The 17545-nt window shown below is 40.8% G+C and overlaps 1 protein-coding gene across 1 annotated transcript in view; it reads right to left on the bottom strand.

The window, feature by feature from the left end:
- tmem114 (transmembrane protein 114) overlaps positions 1-4841 on the bottom strand; it is a 74354-nt gene extending 69513 nt beyond the window's left edge. The window contains exons 1-2 of the mRNA XM_080206101.1: positions 4658-4841; positions 4364-4444 (exon numbers count right to left, since the gene is read on the bottom strand). Coding sequence (XP_080062227.1) covers positions 4364-4444; positions 4658-4841 — 265 coding nt within the window. The remainder of the gene's footprint in view (positions 1-4363; positions 4445-4657) is intronic.
- Between the last annotated feature and the right edge of the window lie 12704 nt (positions 4842-17545).

Here is a 17545-nt window from a genome sequence, read left to right on the forward strand (position 1 = left end):
AGGGGCTGAGGACACAGCTTTGTGGGGCACCAGTGTTGAGGATGATCATAGAGGAGGTGTTGTTGCTTATACTTACTGATTGTGGTCTGTGGGTTAGAAAGTTCAGGACCCAATCACAGAGGGCCAGGCCCAGGCCAATGAGATGTACCCCACATAAATAGCAAAGGAACAAAAGGTTCCCATGAGAACTTCAGTGAGGAAACCTTTGTGTATTAGAAGATTCACTTCACCAAGTAGGCATTGAGCGAGCTCTGTCACCTATTGCATGAAAACCTGCAGCCAGTCAAACTTCATGGCACATCAGGCATTCATGAGGATTCCCTGTAAATAAGCCAGCTGCATAATGACTAATAGAGCACAAAGTGGTTTTTGAGCAAGGAGGACCAAATGAGAAAATTAGGCTGCACAAGAGTGAAGTCAAAATAAAGGGCAAAGTACAACATACGTTTTGCAAGACTAGGCCAGTATCTTGTGCACAGCATCAGAACAGAATAGAAAGAAATATTCCAGTTCAAGAATGCTTTGGGAATGAATGGGCCAATGTATTTGAAGTGGAAGGTAAAGAGTATCTTACTTTGTTCAATAACTGTAGCAAGCGGATAAATGTTGAATCTATCCCAACATCACAAGTGCTGAAACTATTGAGGTCTCAGGATGCTGCTTTGCAAGTTATGGGTTTCCAGAGGCGCTGGTGTCAAACATAGTCTGCAGGTTACATCAGGAGAGTTTAAAATATTTCTGCACAAGAATAGCATCAAACAGACTCTAATACCACCATATCATTCAGCATAAAATAATGCCATAGATTGTGAATAGGTCTTTGCCTATGAATTTGCTGGTTGCAGTAATTTCCGTGTTTCTCTTCAACAAGACAACTTTTTTCTTACAGAATAGCACCTTACAAGTTACTCTTCAGACAGGGGTTTAGTTTACTTAAATCAAAGCAAAATACTGTGGATGCTGAAAATCTCTAACAATAATTAAAATCTAAAGGAATGAGATTCCATGCTTGTAAAAGTTAAGTTTCATTCAAAAAGAGCTTGTTCAACAGTAATTAAGACTTGTCATGTTGTCAAAAATTTACTCAATGGAATAAACAAGCACTAGCCTTTTCTGGTGAGTTTAGTACTTATATATCACATCTTTAAAGCAATGTCCTGCCCACCTATGTATTTCAAATCCAAGACTCAGTACAATACTCTTACTGCAAAGCTTCTGGAGAAGGATATATTGAGCAGCAACTTCCTGACTTCCACATTTTACTGTCAATGTGCAATTGCTGATAGTTTTTGTCGAATTTGCACTTAACAATGGTAAGTGCTGTTAGCCTCACCATCACTTCTACAGCAAAATCCAGTCCTGCATTTTTCATTAAGTCAACTTGGCAGTCAAATCAAGTCTTCATATAGTTCTTCACTGCTGTTAATTCCAAAAAATTCCTGCATTCTTCAAAAATGTTAGTGATTCTCAACATAGCAGTTCTGGTGAAGTTCAAAGAAATGATGGAAAAATGTGTAAGACTTGAAAGAAAGTCACCCATGACCCGAAAGCTATGCATGGCAGCAGTCTTAGAGCTTTAGAAATCACTTCCATTCCTGTTACAAATCTGCAACAACTATTGTTTGGATTTCATTAGCTCTCAAGGAGACAGCCATCATGCAATATTTGCTCTTGTAATTGTTAAATACATTTTTGCATTAGATTGTGAATCATAATGCTTTATTCAACACATACGTTTCTTAATTACAGCCCTTTCTGCATTTGTAATATGGTCACTCTGGTACTAGGTTCCCTAAAGAGAATTTTCAAGTCTTTGGTGTACAGAGTTTGTCCAATAACCAATCCAATCTCCCAGCCATGAAGTTATAAATTGATTGGTGTCACAATTTAGATCAGAAGGCCATGCCCCATGGAATATAATACGGCAGAGTATAAAATTATCATCTCAAAAGTTATTGAAAAACATTGGCCACAGAAAATAATATTACACAAGCTACCCAAGTGTGCTAGCATAATAATTCTGGCCATGTCTCTTCATCTATTATCTTATTTTAGGTCTAATTTAGACTTCAACATTTTTCAATGGCAGACCATGGTGGCCAAAGTACGTAATTCACACCATAAGATGAAAAGAATAAAAGCTGGATAAACTGGGGAATAATGACTGTATAATGCTCAACTTGGCCTTTTAAGAATTGTTGGAAGGAAGCTGAGGAAGATAAGGATTTCACAGATTCTGGAAATAAGGAGACTGTAATAACTCGTACTACAACATAATGAGAATGTAGGAAGGAGAATGAATGTGCTTGCTCAAATCAATAGAATAAAGAGGCAAGCTTGTGACAGATATTGAAGGCTAAAGGTGACAAAGAGATCATCTATTAAATGAAAAGATTTCAATTGTATTCTCTGAATGCATTATCCAGAAAATGCATTCAAGTCAGACAGGTTTGACACTGTGAAGCATTAAGGGTTATTGAGAGAATAAAGTAAATGCATTTAGAGCACTTTTGCAGCACCACTTCCACTATCTGTTACAACTTATTTACATGCTAGCATGTTGCATAGCACCTGATAGTTGAAACATTAGTATCTTTTTAAAATTCATCAGGACTGAATATTTACATTCCACAGCATATTAGTACTGCCTGCAAATGACTGTTATTTGTTTGATCTCAGTATGTTGTTAATGGTCACAAAGGGATTATCTATATTAAATGGCTTACATACTTAATGTACTCTACTGAAACCTGTCACATAAACATTTCCTATTAAAATGGCATACTTAACCTGTAAATATTACCTGTCATGGCAAGAGGTAGTTAGCTATAATACTTGTTTAAATACTAAATGGCAACACTGATTTGTAATAATTAGTTTTCAAACCATTAGGTGGTGCTGTGTGATCTTTTCCCTGGGGATCATTCACGTTGCTCAACGAGATAATCAAGAATCATAGAATCCCTACAGTGTAGAAAGAGGCCATTCAACCCATCCAGCCTGCATTAACAACAATCTCACGCAGGCCCGATCACCGTAATCCCCACATATTTACCCTGCTTATGCCCCTGACACTAAGGGGCAATTTGACACGGCCAATCAACCTAACTGGCTAGGAAAGTTCAGTTTCAGTGGATTAGCTGAACCTGACCTCATCATGCTCAGGTCCTCCATAACAGCAAGGTAAAATAGTCCTGGTGTAGTCCCTGGAGTAGTCTGGTGTGAGTACTGTTCCCTCTGCAAGTTGCCCAAATGAGCACTATCTAAGATTCTGCATTTGAACAGCCTTCTCTCACATAGACACACCATCCATCCCTTCCCAGGTTAAGCAAATCCTTGTTCTGAACAGCAGTTCAGGGCTCACTTTTCACCTGTCTCCTAACTTAGCCTAAATAATTCTGCATTTTTTTTATTTCAGGGTAGACTTTTCTCAATGTCTTCCATTTCCCAAATAATCTTTAGAAAGTATTTTACCACTAATGCATATGCGTGTTCATTTACAGTGTAAGACATTCTTCAGCCCTCTTCACCAGTCTTGTAAACCTTTTCAAGGGAATCTAATTTCTAATACAATATCCAGTGGAGGTGATATATTACCATGAATACCTTACAATGTTCCCTTCTGTTGAAAATGATGATTGGTGACATGCTATGAGTGCAACAGCCAGCTGCCTCACACATTGTTGTAAATGATTATTCTCAGCCTTTTGGCTAAGATCAAGTGTCGGTCCAAGCCCAAGATGGGTTGCAATACCTTATGTTGTCTGCTTGGATTTTCATAGAGCCCTACAGTGCAGAAGGAGACCATTTGGCCCATTGAGGGCATGCCAACCACAATCCCACCCAGCCCCTACCCCCATAGCCCCACATATTCACCCTGCCAGTCCTCCTGACACTAAGTGGCAATTCAGCATGGCCAATCTCTCTTAAAGTAAATGTATTAAGTCACAAACAGGATTACGTTAACACTGCAATTAAGTTACTGCAAAAAACCCCTAGCTGCCACAGTTCAGTGCCTCTTTGAGTACTGAATTTTAGTGCAGCCAATTCACCTAATCTGCACATCTTTGGACCATGGGAGGAAACCGGAGCAAACCCGCACAGAGACAGGAAGAACATGCAAACTCCATACAGGCAGCGACCCGAGGCAGAAATCGAACCCAGGTCCCTGCTGCTGTAAGGCAGCAGTACTAACCACTGTATCACTGCATCACCTCATGTGGGGACCATGAATTGGATTCAATTTGAATTTGTGTTTTGGAGCAAGCAAGGAGATGGATTCGGGTCTGCCAGGTCCATTCTGAGCATTGACTTTTGTAGCTTTGAGAATGGAATAAAAATGTTAAAAAAAAGCAAGACTTACTTAAAAGTTGTCTTTGTGAGGCCGTGAAGTTTGTATTCCCTTGCCAGAATGGATTAATTAAGTGGAAACATTTACTTTGAACTGTAGACACAAAAAAACACACACGGTAAACACAGAAACATAATCGACTATATGATGGAAATAATGCTGGAAAAGAAAATTAAATCAATATTATCAATAGTCGTTGTTTGACGAACTATTACAAATATCTCTCAGGTTAAAAGAAATAAATTGTTGTTAATATATGAAATGGGCAAAGTATCTCACATCCCCACACTATTTAAGCTTCCTTACATTTGCAAGTTCTCCAGAGCCCGGAATGGGAGCTGAGCTGGTGGGACGAATTGGAAAAGGTTTCCAATTTGGAGGCATCGATAATGTACCAGAAATCCGTCCCAATAGCCACCACCAGAAAGACGAAGCTCATCGCGCCGGTCAAAGCCACGGACACGGAAAGCATGCCGAATGTTAACTTCATCTTGGGGGGTGGGGGGGGCAGCGAATCCTCACTCACTCCGCCGATTCGATGGCCAGCCCAGGAAAGCTACAGTGGCACCTCTCCTTACTCATGCCTGCTTCAATGAGATAATAGCGACCTTTTCAGTGGCGAGTGTTCTATGTTTTATTTCCTTGCTTCTGCGCGGAGATTATAATGTGTGTGTGTGTGTGTGTGTGTGTGAGAGAGAGAGACGCTAACTGCAAGAAGTGCTGCTGATGTGATTAAATGTGTGTGTGTGTGTGTGTGTCTGGCTCGACTCTGAAGAACGAAGCCAGGCAATCCAGCCACACTGATCTTCATTTCTATTAGTACAACAGCAGGGTTTTAAAAAAAAGCTCTTAAACTCCCAGAGGCAGGGGATTTTCAGTTTACTAGGCAGCTGAGTGTGTGTGTATGTGTGTGAGAGACGGGGGGGGGGGGTACTGAGGAGTTGAGAGCTGCTATTCAAGTCATGTTTTACAGAACTACACACCTGAGGATCTACTTGAAATACTTCTAGTGAATAGATCGCACACCACTTCAATTGCATCGTGGATGTAAAAAGAGGGAGAGACTTTGAAATAAACAGAGAACATGCTTTATAAAAATACACTTAGGGAGAAAAAGAAAATAGCTCGAAGCTTTAATTGGAAAACATTGGTTTAAAAGTTATAAATTGCGATTGGAAACAAAGGTCCTACCTCATTTAAAAAAGAGTTCTATTTATTCCAAGAATTGGAATGCTCACATTCCAGGAACACATTATAAATGTTTTTAGCAGGAATAATTTGAGACACATATGTATTTGGCTTTTATTTTGGTTCTTCTATTTGGCAAACTGCGTTCAGAATTTTCATAGCAGCAGCTCGGTCTCGGCACTTCCGTTTAAAGCAGTTTTATCTTCAAATCCCCTCATTAATAAATACACATCGCAATGACTCACTCATAATAATGACTCACTTAGCTCCATAAAGGGAGTTCGCAGTCAGTAAAATTGTTTGCCCTAATCACTGCTGGTTACAACTGGACAATTAAAGTTCAGCAAAACATTGAACAGTTCGTTATCAGAGGCTGCAAGAATACACCGGAATCAGGCAACCCAGGTCTCCCAAGTAGCGCAACAGTCACAGTCTCAGCAGTGTGTACCCTCTCGTTGATGCACTGCAACAACTCGCCAAACCTCCTTCCTCAGCACCTTCCAAACCTGCCATCTATACAAGCACAAGGGCAGGCAACCCATGGGAATGCCATGGAATACTGTGTACAGTTCTGATCACCCTATTATAGAAAGGATATTATTAAACTTGAAAAAGTGCAGAAAATATTTATTAGGATGCTACGGGGACTTAATGGTTTGAGTTGTAAGGAGTTATAGACTGGGATTTTTTTCTCTGGAGCGTAGAAGGCTGAGGGGTGATCTTATCAAGGTCTATAAAATAACGAGGGGCATTGATCAGTAAGATAGTCAATATCTTTTCTCAAAGGTAGGGGAGTCTAAAACTAGAGGGTGTGGGTTTAAGGTGAGAGGGGAGAGATACAGAAGTGTCCAGAGGGGCAATTTTTTCACACAGAGGGTGATGAGTATTTGGAACAAGCTGCCAGAGGTAGTAGTAGAGGCAGGTACAATTTTATCTTTTAAAAAGCATTGAGACAGTTACATGGGTAAGATGGGCATAGAGGGATATGGGCCAAATGTGGGCAATTAGGACTAGCTTTGGGGTTTAAAAAAAGGGTGGCATGAACAAGTTGAGCTGAATGGCCTGTTACCATGCTGTAACCCTCTATGACTCTGTAACTCTATGCCACTTCCTGCACATTCCCCACCAATCACTCGCCACCCTGACTAAGAAATATATCGCCGTTCCTTCACTGTAGCAAGGTCAAAATCCTGGAACTCCCTCCCTAAGAGCACTATGGGTGTAAATGCACCACATGAATTGCAGGGTTCAAGAAGGTGGCTCACCACCATCTTCTCAAGGGCAATTAGAGATAGGCAATAAATGCTGGCCTAACCATCAATGTTCACATTCCAGGAACACATTAGAAATGATTAATACCAAATGGAAGACAATAATGACAATGCCAGAAATATTAAATCAAAACATCCCAAGTCATAACTGCTCCAAATGTTGGGAAGTCCATATATTCAACAAGCATCTAGTGAATTCACAATTCTTGCAGAAACCACACCTGGAGTACACATTGAAGAAGAGTTATACAGACTGGAGACGTTGGGGCGAATTTTATTGTTCCACCTGCCCACGGAAGTCGGAGCACGGGAGGGGCAGACCATGGAGAGGTCTTTTGACCTAGGATGGGTTTTTCTGTTTGAGGATTCAGAGCAAGCGAGGCTGGAAAATCCCACCCGTTAACTCTGTTTCTCTCTCCACAGATGCTGCCAGACCTGCTGAGTTTCTCTTGCATTTTCTGTTCTTTTACCTGGAGAACAGTGTATAGTTTTGATCTGCTTACCTGAGGGTGTTTGCCCTCTGAGGACAGATTGTGTATATCAATTCTATATACCCTGTCGTTTAAAGGAGTGAGAAATGATTACATAGATATGTATAAAATTCTTGAGGGGATTGACAATAGATGTTTCCCTAAGCTGTGGAGTTTGGAATAGGAAGTCACAGTCTCAGAATAAAAGAGTTGGTCATTTAGGACTGAGAGAAGGAGAAATTTTTTCTTTCAAATGTTGTGAACCTTTAGAATTCTTTGCCACAGAGAACTGTGGATAATCAGTCATTGTGTGTGTTCAAGTCAGAGAGTGACAGATTTACTGAGGGATATGGGGATGGTGCAGGATGAAGTAGCTGAGTTAGAAGATAGCTAGAATCATTTGGATTTTCAAAAATATACTTTATTCATAAAATATCTGAAAGAATATTACAAAACATTTCAATATGATCATGACAGAAAGAGCAATGATTTTCAAATTTTCTACATAAATCATGTTGCACTCTGAGGTGCTTCAATACAGTTTTTATTGCTGTAATTTGTTACAATTTTTGTTGTAATATTTTGTAATTTTTACTGAATGTATTCAATGTCAAGCTTACAGCCTGAGGGGTTCTGCACAATTTCTAGTCCCTCAGTGCACGTGGCTATCAGCCCTGATCTTATCAGTGTTCCATGTTCAAATCCCACCCCAGGTTCAAATCCTATACCAGGGCTTGAGCATAAAGATCAAGCCTGACACTCCAGTGAAGGACTGTGATGATACTGTGCCTTTCAGAAATGTATTTATATCATGTTTCTTGTAAGGCATATGTTTAAAAGTCAGCTCTGTTTTACAAAGTGCTGATTTATCTGGGCAACAGGTAGTTCAAATGTTGAGAATGCAAGACAATGATTGATATTAGCTAGGGATGTGCTTGCTTAAACTGAGTTAATGCATTTGTGTTTACTTGCGGTATGGGTGGGGTTTTGAATAGGTTGATTGACAAACAGTCATATCCTAATGAGAGGAGCTAAGCTTACAGGGAAGATACACAGCTTCTCTTTTACTTTAGAACAATCCTTGCACTGTATATTTTCATAAAATATATATAAATATCCTCATGGCTATTAGTAGAATTTTAAAAACTGGGCAAAGACCTTCAGAAATGGTTGAATTTCTGTCTGTCTGTGACCCCCAAACAAAATATGCTATTTGGCAGTAGTGGGGGAACTCGCACACTGTGTAAGCTGGGGAGCTTATTGCTATGTTGAAAAATTTTAAACTGGACGAAGATGTAAAATGGCTGAAGTTATGTCTATCTGTGGCCCAAACAGAAGAAACTATTTCAGTATCAAAGAAACTGGCATACCATTATCCCTGACGAGCCACTAACGACCCCTGATGGGCTACCCAGACCAAATTCAAAGACAGCTATACAAAGGCCATCTGCATTTCATAACCCAGACTGGCCAACAAGAGTCTGCTGAGACACAAAAGGCCCAAAACCTTCCCTTCAATTCTTAAAGGTTGAGGAATATAACAATCTTGCGGACACAGACAAGAAAACACCTCTCTTGTCAAAGGCAGTATGGAAGAGGTGAAATCCATGTGATATGTGCCTCTGGCTTGTGGAACCAGTAGTATTGCTTTGCTAAACTGAAAAGTTCAGTCTGCTGTTTACCATCTAACTGGCAGTCTCATGTAAAGGAGCACTGCTCAGGCTGAGCCCTTAGCCCTATCTACACTGTTTCTGCTGGAAATTCTGTACCATCTGTTCTGTACTAGCCTGATTCAGCTCTGCAGGCCTATCTCATCGTCTAAAGTCAACACCACCAGAAAAATAAATTATACAATATCAGTTTTCGGCCCATTGAACTCCGTGAAGGAATACTTCATTGGACTTTGATTCTGGACTCTGGGGCTCAAGCGAAGCAATGTTTCTTTTCTCTATGATCTCTGCACTGTACATCTTCATCGCTATTCCTGTCTTTATTGCCTGAAGGCAGAGGAGTGGGTGGAGTGAGGATGTTAAATAATAAAACATGGAATGGTAACAAATCTGAGAGATGGTGGAAAATATGTCAGAAGGAGGAAAACAAATCAAAATTCTGTTTATTGATGGGTGGTGTGAGGAGAAAGTAACTCAACTTATGACCATAGCAATTTGAAACATTTAAAATACAACACTATGGAGTCACTTCTGTCAATCATTCTGTCAAACATACATTTTGTCTTGCCGGAAGAAAATATAGAGTCATATCAACATGTGGCTCTTTTGCTTCCTACAATGTGCATAACCACCGCACAACCGTAATTTGGTGTGCTAATCGGGTATACTCCATCAAATCCCTGTTGGGCTTCAACGGTCAAGTCACTGTTATGCAAGTGGATTAAGCGGATTAAGACTAGTTCACTGCAGGGAAAGTTGGCTATAATTCCTGTGCCTGCTTATCATTCATTGACCCCTGTTTTATCCAGGATGTTGCTGCCTTCAGTCAAATAACAGAGAGCAGCACAAGGACGAGACTCAAAATGGATACTGGTTGCTCTGATGAGATGACTGGATCCCAATAAAAAATCATGATTTTCAGAAAGAAAGAGCCAAGGATGGTGGGGTGAAAATCAGCAAGGAAAACTGGAAAACAAACAATGCCTAAGTATTCTCAAAATGTACCAAATAGATAAACTTTATTAAAATTTCCACATGGCATGGCTTTAATAATTGTAATTATATATAGATTGTTTGCTGTGATATATTTTACAAAACAGCAATGAATAGGAATTGACTGCTTATTGCGGGGTTTCTGGAGGCTAGGAATCACCAAAACTTCAGCCAATACAACAACTCACAAAAGCCATTGTCCCAGTTAAAGACGTATCTTTATTGACCAATGAACGATGGGTGAAATGAGCATTGGGCAATCCAATTCTTTAGTACAAGAGAAGGCTTTAAGCATTCCAATACCACTCTGAGGTTACAATGCATGGATTGATCAATTATACATTTTTCATGTCAAATCTTCCTGCCTTTCATTATTTGTGATTGAATCATTTTCAATATAAGTCAATCGTTAACACCTGCCACATACTTTAGCCAATTGCATTCTACCCTCTGACATCATGGGATTTCACTGGTCCATAGAATCCGGATGCATCTTCCTTCTATTGCTGATGCTTCTTCCTCTGTTGCCAAGTAACCCCTGATGCTTAGCTACAAAGGTCAAAGTTAGGGTTCCCAACAACTCTTGCTACATCACCAGCCAAACAAGACAGGTGAACATTCTCACATCTGAGAAAGGACCTATCTTATCTGAATAGTGTGAAAAACTCAATTCATAAGTAGCCCTAAGAACATTATTGCTAGCAACTTTCACTGATAAGAACTTAACACATTCTGAGAGTTCATTGTTTCTGAAGAATATGGTTCTGTCTGCTAAAGCTTCATCTCACCACCCCTCACAGCAGCTGGCTCTACTAAAGTACACAATTACTTTTATAAAATACAGTTAATACATTTCAAAATGTTCAAATTAGAAATACTGGTTCAAATCTCATTCTTTTATGCCTTTGTGCAGGCAGTTTCCCCGTTAAATTGTTAGTCTGGTCTGAAGTCATTCACCAAAAAAAAGTTATAAGTTAAAGCTTATGTATTAGTCACAAGTAAGGCTTACATTAACACTGCAATGAAGTTACTGTGAAATTCGTCTAGTTGCCACAGTCTGGTGCCTGTTCAGGTCAATGCACCTAACCAATGCATCTTTCAGAATGTGGGAAGAAACTGGAGCGCCCGGAGGAAACCCACGCAGACATGGGGAGAATGTGCAAACTCCACATAGACAGTGAACCAAGCCAGGAGTCAAACCCAGGTCCTTGGTACTGTGAGGCAATAGTGCTAACCACTGTGCCACCCTGTCAGTGACAGTGGTTTGATGAATGCCTTAAGTCCTTAATTATTTAAAATTTCTCTAACTACTAAGATTTTCTCCCCAACTACTGCCCCAGTTTGATTACACAACAAATGGATTGGGTTTTATTTACTAAAACTAAAAGGCGTACTGCCACAAGGTGGAAGAGAAATAAATTATTTCATTTGTTGAGCTGGTGCCAATAACATTTGTCACTTTTGAAAAGGAAGACATATGACTTTAGGAATATGTTTGTTGCAATCACAATAACTATAGTGTGACAGTGTTGCTCAGCTGTGTGTCTATTGATTTCTTCTTAATCGAATGTGAAATAATTTAACATGTCAGAAATATCTTGATTTTAATGAAATTCCTAGACAGGTGTCATAGAATCATCAATGCAAACAGAATGGAGAGGATTTTTGCTTGTTGAGGAGAGTTGTTTTTGGCATGCAGTTGAGTTGTTTTCATAAAAATGTGTATATTAACAGATAAAATAGAAAAATCCCTGAGATTAGCTGGAGCTGAGAAGAATTCTCCGGAGTACATTGGCATACTTATGTGCGGCACTTCTATGGAAGTAAATAACTTTTAAATTGATGTATCTTATAAAGAGGATTTTTGAGGGAAATAAGAAATAAGCTTGAGTGCAGAACATATGCATTATGAGTCATATTGTTAATAGTGCTTGTTTTCTTTACCTTTTACATACAGTAAAGTTGGTTTGTTAAAAAAATTGAAATCTTGCGGTGTGTTAGTTTAAGAAAGGGCTGGAAGTCTCTGATCTTGTTTGTCCTGCTCCACTACCAGTAAGAACGGACAATTTTGCACTCAGCCAAATCTCCATTCACAACAGTGGCACTGGAGAATCTCATCCGCGGGCGAGGTCAGAGAGAGTAAGGACATGTAACACAGTAGGCTAACTGTCACCTTGCTGTAATGGATAGCTCATGTGTGAATGCATGTCATTTTTCAAACACTCAGACACCCAGAGGACACCCAGAGAAAGGAGCGGGACATTGCAAAGAAGCAGCAATCAATTTCCATCAAACAGACATTCAAAAGATCTTCGATAAGATACAGCAAAGGAGGAGAAGACAGGTGGAGTCTCATTGGAGGAAACTGCAGAAAAATGTTTTGCGTCCCTGTGGAGGGAAGGGACAATGGCACCAAGTTTTACCTCTCTCATCACTGCAGACCACTCACTATCCTTTTGCTTCTTTGATCATTAGAGTCACCAACACACTGTCGCTCCTTAAAAATAATAGCTGTACAAATAACTCTTCGCATGACATTCTGGTTAAGGGGGTCACTAATAATGGAAGAGAACAGTGAAATGATGCTTTGGTGAAGGGATGGTTGAAATTGAGGTTGCAAATCATATTCTGTAACTGTGCCTTAACTACATTGCCACCAAGATCTCCACAGGCCATGGAGCGGCCATTAAGGTGGGCCTCTCCTCAAGAATGCACTGACTGTCATCAGTGTTTATGCCGCAATCATCTCACATGGGGGTCGGCCCTCCTGATGTTGCAAAATGCTGGTAGGGGCAGCAAGTGGCCCATATTTGGGCATTTAAGTGGCTCAGTTGGTCACCACAGAGACTCAGGACTACTATCACTTCAGTCCATAACTTCAAATTGAACAATCTACATCCTGTAGACTGCTTATATTCATTCCGTATGAGAATCAGTAGATACACTTTGCACTTCCTAATTGCAAATTAGGAAGGGTGGCACGGTGGCACAGTAGTTAGCACTGCTGCCTCACAGTGCCAAGGACCTGGATTCAATTCTGACCTCTGGTGACTATCTGTGCGGAGTTTGCACTTTCTCCCTGTGTCTGCATGAGTTTCCTCCGGGTGCTCCAGTTTCCTCCCACAGTCCAAAGATGTGCGAGTTATGTTGATTGGCCATGCAAAATTGACCCTAGTGTCTGGGGATTAGCAGGGTAAATAGGACCTGGACGGGACTGTGGTCATTGAAGATTCAATGGGCCAAATGGCCTCCATTTGTAGAGATTCTATGATTCTGTGAAATATCGATAGTCATGCCCAGCATGTTCTCATTCTCTCATATCTGTTGTCAGGAATGGTACCAGGAAACCAGAAAAAAGCTTATTAAAGAATGATTTCATTTTGTAACTAATTCTGGTTGTCCTGAATCCACTAACCACTGTAGTGTAAAGGGTTGTTGTTAAATAAGTAAATAGACAATATACATCATCATTAATGTCACATCACATGACAATAGAGAGATGTGAAGCCTAGTGCGAGGCCTTGTCCTGTATATAGTCAGGAGAGTGTTTAATGAAAGTTAAAGTTTACCAACAGCCTTGCCTTCAGCAGTACTATTGATCCTAACCAAGGCCAACATCAGCTAATGCCCAGAACGATAATAACAGAGCCACAGAATTCGACAAAATGACCCAAAACAAACCAGCTTTGACATTCAAGGCTTACTCATGGCAGCAGAAGAGTCATGAGAAGTTTTTGTCCTTTGCGAAGTTGTGACCCGCTGGTAGGTATAGCTAGCTGTTTCTGTGTGTCCTACCAGTGTATTTAAGGAGAGAAGAAAGCTTCTGTTCTGAAGTGAGAGCTATAATGAAACTTACACTCACTGAACCAAAATCTGTGGAGTGATGAGCTCCAGGTTGGTAACATTCACTGAATACTGAACCAGTCACTGAGGAGATAATAATTGTCAGATAATAATAAGAAAGAAGCCTCAGTTACGAACCACCCTGAACTTAGCTCAGCAATTATGACATGGAGCACCCTGCAGCCTTGACATCATTGTGTGTATTGTCTATGAATATCAGCTTCCCTAATAAATCTAAGTGGAGCAGTAAATTTTTTTTCCATAGTGTGGTCAAAGATTACATAAGCTTCACCCCCCTCCTGGAGGTGCGGCTTTGTCTACAGCTGCTTCCACATGGCCCATGCACTGCGCTCTCTCGAGAATGATCACCATGTGGCTACCACCCGTGTGCGCCAGAAATTACTGAATTGACACTCTCCTGACATCACTCAACCCCACTGGCTAATGTATTACCAGACTTCCGACTTTGGCCCACACAGCTCCACTGAATGAATTTGTGCAACACTTTGCAATGAACAAACATCGAGATGAAAGTTGTGCCTTTCACCAGATTGATGTAAAGGCTCAGACTCCCAGGTAATTCTGAAGAACTTCTGCATTTGCGAAGTCTGAAGTGTTTTGGGGGCTGCTTGTGGTGAGACCAGGGCTGCCTCCTCGCAGGGGTGGAATGGGGGTAGGTGACCTGCTCACATAAAGTAATGGCGGCTGCCCTTCAGTTTCCCATGATTTAAATTGCAGCAAAGTGAGTCAGTGCAACTTCTCTTTAAGATGGACAGGCTACCTTTAAGAGCTCCACGTGCTATTAACACAACCCCCCGTAGACCCCAGAGGTAGCCAGAAGTCCAATGGATGCTGGACTCTACACCACAATTATGGTACTGAGGTGGCAACAACAAATTTACATGCTGGCCACTTCCAACGAACGAGGTATGGGAACCTGGTGAACCTCACAGTGGAAATAACAGGAGATGCCTATTTTCAATCCTGGCGGAGAGACATTACTTACAATTGTGGGGAGGGGGCGATTCTCCCCAAAAAATTCTGTGTTGAATTCACATGAAAGCTGGAGTAAATCACACTTTTTTTCAACTGAAGTTTAAAATTGAATCTCCCACACTCTGTGCACTGCTGGGTGCTATTGCATGATTCACTTTAAAAATCAGTGGGCAGGGCCTTTTCCCACTGGAGAGGCTGGCAGCATAGTGCTGAGTGGGCCATTGTGCACGTGCCTATCTGTCAGGGCTGAGATTGGCATATGTGTAGTGGCCCCGTACTGTCAGCCTCCCAATTGCTGACCAGCTCAATCACTCACCAGCCCCACAACCCCCACCGCCATGCAACCACCACCACACCCCCCCACCCCGCCCCCCCACAGCCTGCCCAAAGATGCTAGCGGGCCCAAAGATTTCAGACCCGGGCCCACTAATGGCATTGAAATTATATTATAATTAGGCACTGCATACATTATGCAGCTCTGTGCCAAGTTCCAGCGTGGAGCTGATGATGCCAGACAGTCGGCATTGGGGGCAGCACACTCAGGTCCAGACATCCAACGAGAATCGTGTGAATCGGCTGCCATTAGAGGTTCCAGGCCCACTGCGTGAAAATATCAGCACAGCAGGATGGGAGAGTCTCCTCCAGGATGTTTTGTTGTTTGCTGACAAATGAGGTAGTAAATAAGTTCTACTCACAATTTATTTATACTGGAATGAATACAACCTGTGCATTAGTGGGATTTGGATGTACATAACCTGAATGACATGGATAAACTAAGACGTGAATCAAGCTTGTTCTCCACCTCTGTTTAGCAGAGATGCCCACCACAAGCTGCATTTTGTTAAATTAATTTTCTAGCTGTTTCCTGGAAAAACTAATTTCATATCAAAACCTCTGCAGTTTGAAGAGATATTTGGGGCAGTTACAGGTGATTCAACTTTATCTAGAAATGAGTGCGATATTCCCTTTGCTACTGAAAAATGAATTTATTCTTCTGAGCGTTCTTTGCAAGGTTCAATTCATGTTCACTGTAACTCATTAAATTTAATTATGTACACTCTTACTGAATCACACACCAATTTATCTCCATGATTATGAATAATGTTCTTACTCTATATGGTTTCTAGAAGTAACATGTGGAGCACTCCTCTACAAACCTCTGCAAGCATTCTTTTCAGAAATATACATCTCAGTCTCATTTCAGATTAAAACTCTAAGTGAAGAGTATTTCTTTGAACCCAGGGTAGGTAGTTGTTTTCCTACTAGGGGCAACAAGAGCAGCTCCTCTGCTTTTGAAGATTAGGCACCAGAAATATAGGTGGTGAAGTCTCACAGGGATTCTCTCGCTCATTTCTAATAACTTCAGCAGAAACCCGGAGAAAAGAGGATCCAGAGACCTTGCTTGTTCCTGTGACTCAAGTGAACATCAAAGATTCAAAGCACTTTGTGAAGAGTACATTGAACTCCCTCAGTTAAAATTATCGAAAATAGTCAACTGACCATTCCTTTCATGTCAATGAGATGTTATTTGTATACGGTAGCTGCTGCATTGACCTGCATAACACTGCCCTTTGAAAGTAATTCATCATATGTAAAGAAGAAATCCTGTTGTAAAATGCATTATAGTACGTAATATGATCCTAGAAAGCATAACACTCCTTTGATCAGATTCATATTTGTGTGTAACCTCCAGGACTTGCATGGAGAATCACTGATTGACCTCTCCGTAGGACACGTTAAATATAAGTTCCCTGATGGACCTGACCAGGTGCAGCTTGCAAATTGAACCCTTTATAAACCAGACCTCTGAGAGGGTCCATTATTCTATCAACCCAGCTTGGACATGTTGTGTTCACCACAGGTTTTTGGTTTTGCTTTCCTTTAGTTTGTGCAATAAAGCACTGCTCCTTTACAGCTGACTCCTGGAGTTATTACAATCTATAACCTTGTGATTGGCTGCCTACTCGATGAAAACTCTCTGTTAGAGTTGAGAGAGCAGTAGGGGAAACTTGGAGGAAGATATTGTACTGAAAAGTGATGCTTGGTTCCAAATTATCATTCAGCTCGTTGAAGCCTGAAACTACATTAAATCATTGTGATGTAACTTTTACCTGCTGGTCCAGGAATTGCAATAAACTGTGGGATTATCAACAATAACTGTCTAAAACAACATGTAAAGGTCACACCCTAATTACCAACAGTAGAGCTTTAACTACTTTTTTTTATCATTTTATTGTGCAACATTTCAATATTTACTCTGGTCAGCTGGAATTTCCAAAGGTGTGCCGCTTTTTGGCAGGAAAATAAGTTGCAAACGTAGAGAAATTGCATAAGAGGCTAATACCATTGATACTCCAACAATCTCCTGCTGAAATGTAAGGCCTTTCTTTGGAATTTAGCTTTCTCTTTGTTGAAGCATTTAAGTTGTCCATGAATGGCAAACCCCAACAGATGGGAGGCAGTAGCGTAGTGGTATTGTCACCGGGCTGGTAATCCAAAAACCTAGGGTAATGTTTTAGTGACCTGGGTTCGTATCCCACCGCAGAAGGGGAGATGAAGACCTAGTGGCATTATTGCTAGACTATTAATTCAGAAACTCAGCCAAAGTTCTGGGGGCCTGTGTTCAAATCCCGCCACTACAGATAGTGGAATGTGAATTCAATAAAAAAAATACGGGATTAAGAATTCAGTGATGACCATGAAACACTTGTCAATTGTCAGAAAAAGCCAATTGGTTCACTATTGTCCTTTCCTGGAGGAAAT

This window comes from Carcharhinus amblyrhynchos, chromosome 18 (genome assembly GCF_965287045.1).
Source record: "Carcharhinus amblyrhynchos chromosome 18, sCarAmb.v2.hapA, whole genome shotgun sequence".
NCBI lineage: Eukaryota > Metazoa > Chordata > Chondrichthyes > Carcharhiniformes > Carcharhinidae > Carcharhinus > Carcharhinus amblyrhynchos.